General features: G+C 40.0%; 1 protein-coding gene across 1 annotated transcript in view; it reads right to left on the reverse strand.

The window, feature by feature from the left end:
- LOC146474710 (uncharacterized) overlaps window positions 1-3330 on the reverse strand; it is an 8605-nt gene extending 5275 nt beyond the window's left edge. The window contains exons 1-3 of the mRNA XM_085116494.1: window positions 3169-3330; window positions 2253-2420; window positions 526-723 (exon numbers count right to left, since the gene is read on the reverse strand). Coding sequence (XP_084972620.1) covers window positions 526-723; window positions 2253-2420; window positions 3169-3241 — 439 coding nt within the window. The 5' untranslated portion in view covers window positions 3242-3330. The remainder of the gene's footprint in view (window positions 1-525; window positions 724-2252; window positions 2421-3168) is intronic.
- Between the last annotated feature and the right edge of the window lie 437 nt (window positions 3331-3767).

A 3767-nucleotide genomic window follows, 5' to 3' on the forward strand; every position in this document is an offset into this window, starting at 1 on the left:
TTTCGTTCGTGTTGTTAGTTTTAATTTTGTTCCAAATATTGACGTTTTAAGCTTAATTTAAAACCATGCAGTAACTGAAAAGCGTATTCTGATGAACACTATAAGCCCAGGGCTTAGAAGAGGCAGTTTACGGCAGTTACTGAGGAATTTAAACAACTGCAAACGGAAAACCTTAAATGATTCAGGCTTGAGCGGGATTCAAACCCATGACCTATTGTGATACTGGAGACTAGTGAGGGATTACAAGCCAGGATATAAGGCATTATGGCACGTCAAACAGACTGCCTAAAGTTCTTCGGCTATTGTTTTGTATATTTGTTGTATATTCTTGCATTCATTAATTACTTTTAGTGATTTTTTTCCTACTTTAAAATAACAAAGGAAGCTTTAAGACAGCTTCTGAATGAACTAAAAAAACCATGAATTTTTTAAAATTTCAGCCTAGGAACTTTCCCTCTAAGTCAGTATAAGGTTCTTTTATTTAAACAACTCAGGTTGCAACGATCAACTGACAATAATACTTACCTTGTGGAGGTTTGCAGACTTGAACCTTACTTCTCGTCTCCACACATTTATCCCTGGCACAGTTTTCAACGCACACATTAAAGCCAATACTGTTATTGTCATTGAACCCATTGAGGGGCTGCAGGGCAAAGTTTTTCTTGCATTTGACACAAGATCCACTAGCCAGGCATACTTCGCACGTGGACCAATTAGTACATTCTGCAATCCAATAAACGTAGAACACGCAGCACTGGTTAGGCGACTACGAAATCTAGAATTAACTCTTTAATATAAAATAAAAGTGCTGGAAGGAAAAACGTTAATCCTATCGAGATCAAAGACTTGTTCTTTACCTTACTAGGGCAAAGATCAGCAGGAATAAAGTTGTTCCTTCCAGCAGTGAAATTTACACTGTAGAATTAATTATCTGATTTCCCCTTTTTCTTTTTCATTTTCAATTTTATGTCATTTCAGCTGTAGTGCTCTGTAGAAGTAAAATAGTATAAAAGTTGTTGTTATTATAACCAGTTCTACGCAGGACAACATTTCATGTACCCTTTGACTTCAGTGGTTTCCTCTCATGTTTCGGAAACGTTGCAGGTAACATTAAAATAATGCAAGGATCGCTAGACGGTGTTTAACAAAACCACGTTCTAAGCCATTTTCAATTTTGCCAACAGTCATATCTAAACATTGTCTGCTGCTGACAGTAACAAGAAGGTTGAAAGAGTAGAAAACTATTTACCTACTAAAAATAAACTACTTATAAACATATTTGGAGGTCCACTGATTGTCTTAAGCCGCGGTTTAAGTTAGACTCTGTTTAAATAACTGGCCCTATGTGCCGAGGCTAGGAACGTGTTTGAACAACGAAAGGTACACGACATCACGTCTTTTTGTACACGTTCTACGTACTTAAAATGTAAAAACACGGCAGCTAGGAAAATAACTTAATAAAAAATGTTAAATCGCAAAAGTTCGATATATATTTCGTTCTTCGAGCCTCTTCAGTCTTTTATATGGCGGACGACTGAAGAGACTCGATGAGAGAAATATATATCGAACTTTTGCGATTTAACATTTTTTTATTAAGTTATTTTCCTAGCTGCCGTGTTTTTACATTTTAAGTGCGTAGAACGTGTATGAAGAAGTGATGTCGTGTTCCTCTCGCTCCGTTAATTTAAGTGGTGTATCCGGTGGCGGGATATACATCGGACTTTTTAGTGCCAATACCTTGCGGGGACCAAACCTTATCTGATGTGCTTGATCTCTTTTACAGAGCTTAACAGAGTCCTCGTTTACCGACTGCTAGTCTAGGGTAATGTGGACTCTGGGAACAAGATTGCCGCTATCTTGGGATACTGAAATGCGATCGACATGTGGACCAGCCTTTAGATCCGTGATCAACCAGTTCAACTTGCGCAATGTGGACATATTATCCTGGAATATGAGTGCCCACTTTCTCCCTAAAACTTTGAATTTGATTATTTCACGTTGCAGAGGACGGCAGAGAAATGAACCCATATTTTAAACGCACGTGCAGAGCCATCGTTAGCTCGTTAACCTTTTGTTTTTTGACATGAACTCTCGTTACCGTCGCTGTCGTGTTTCGTACGGTCCCTGTTTTTCGACCGCATTCACCTTGAAATAATCCCGACCATTCTTCATTCTAATTACTGAAAAGATTGCACAAGGCAGAACACAGCTTTATACACTGCAATCGTTACAACAGCCGGCTGTTTACTCACCTTGCTTCTTATCACAGACGAAGGTCTTCAACACTGGGTCCCAGATTTTTTCAAGTGGTTGCGGGCATTTCTTCTCACAATAGCGTCGCGAGTACAATTTCAGTAACGCGTGCCCCTCTTTGCAACGGCGACATTTACCTCGCACACAATCCTGACAGTTCCGACAATCTGAATTAATGAAATCGTTAATTCATTTAAAAACCGTGATGCCACAAAATAACCTTAACAAAAAAAATGTACAATGGATAAGTAGCAGACGGTGTTGTAGTCAAATTTAGAAAAGGTCAGATATCTCTTAAATGGCCTGCTAACTTTCATTGCCTGATAAATAACACTGTACTTTCCTTATCGATTTACCAGAAATTTCATGAAAGAAAAAAACCGTGATGGCACAAAGGACCACAAAGGATAGGAAAAATGGCATATTTAAGTGTTTCGCTTAACCTTAATATGGCTACTCGTGAATGCCGAGTCGTACGCCTAAATGGTGAACGCATATCAAGTCACTTTGCGCTAGAAAACTGTTTTCTGAAAGTGATTCAGACCTAAAAAAAAAAAACCCGAAAGTCAACTGAATAAAGCATCTTTATGTTGCATGACTGTGTACCTACTGCAACATAAGATACCTAACGAGCTACTTCGTTATGAATAACGATAAGAAAGCCTTGCACAAGAGAACCCGTACCTCACCGACTCACTTGGTTATAGCCAAGAAAGGCAAAATGCCAAAACGTTTCCTAAAGATCTGCTTCTAAAGAACCTTTGCGCCGAAAACAAGAGGACGTGCAACATGCGCCTATGGAAGGCTTAACTCTGGTGGATCAAACAGCGAGAGCAATGCCCTAACTACGACTAAAACAAAAATCGTTATCAAACCTCCTCTTGTCATTTCGTGGGATACGCAAGCACTACTTACCATCCCTCACTTTTCCATATGAAAGCACAGGAACAAGACAAAACAACAAAAGAGCCAATGGAGCCACCTTCATAACTGGAGGGATGCCTGAATTCGTTCTCAGAAAGACGTGATTGGGGTTAATCAATGCTGCGATTGTGGACTCTGGACACTTCAGCAGTCATATTCCCTGCGGGAAATCTGATTGTGCAGGATAAAATTCAATACGGCTGTGTAGTTTATCCTGTCTATAGAACGCAAACATTTGAAAACGGGACAAAGTTCCCAGTTTTTTTATAAACATTTTCCTAAGCAAACAGCACAGCTTAGCCAGAGGGTACTACCGAAAAGTTTTCATTTGAGCGGGCACAATTGTATTTTATCAAAAGACTAACCTGCGTGGCAGGCGTTATCTGCAAGGGGAAGGGAGAGAGAGAGAGAAAACGAGAAGGGGGACTTCCCACCTCTTCTTTCTTTCTCGCTCCCCCTCCCCCTCCCCCTCAGGATTACGCCTGCCACACAGGCTATCGGAGGACACGACCATACTGTCTGCCATACGACATGACTGCGATGAAGAGTTTCAAAATATATCACACAATTGCAACATACAATATCTCTTG

The sequence above is a fragment of the Pavona decussata genome, unplaced genomic scaffold, assembly GCF_977016875.1.
Source record: "Pavona decussata unplaced genomic scaffold, jaPavDecu1.1 SCAFFOLD_87, whole genome shotgun sequence".
In the NCBI taxonomy this organism is placed as follows: domain Eukaryota; kingdom Metazoa; phylum Cnidaria; class Anthozoa; order Scleractinia; family Agariciidae; genus Pavona; species Pavona decussata.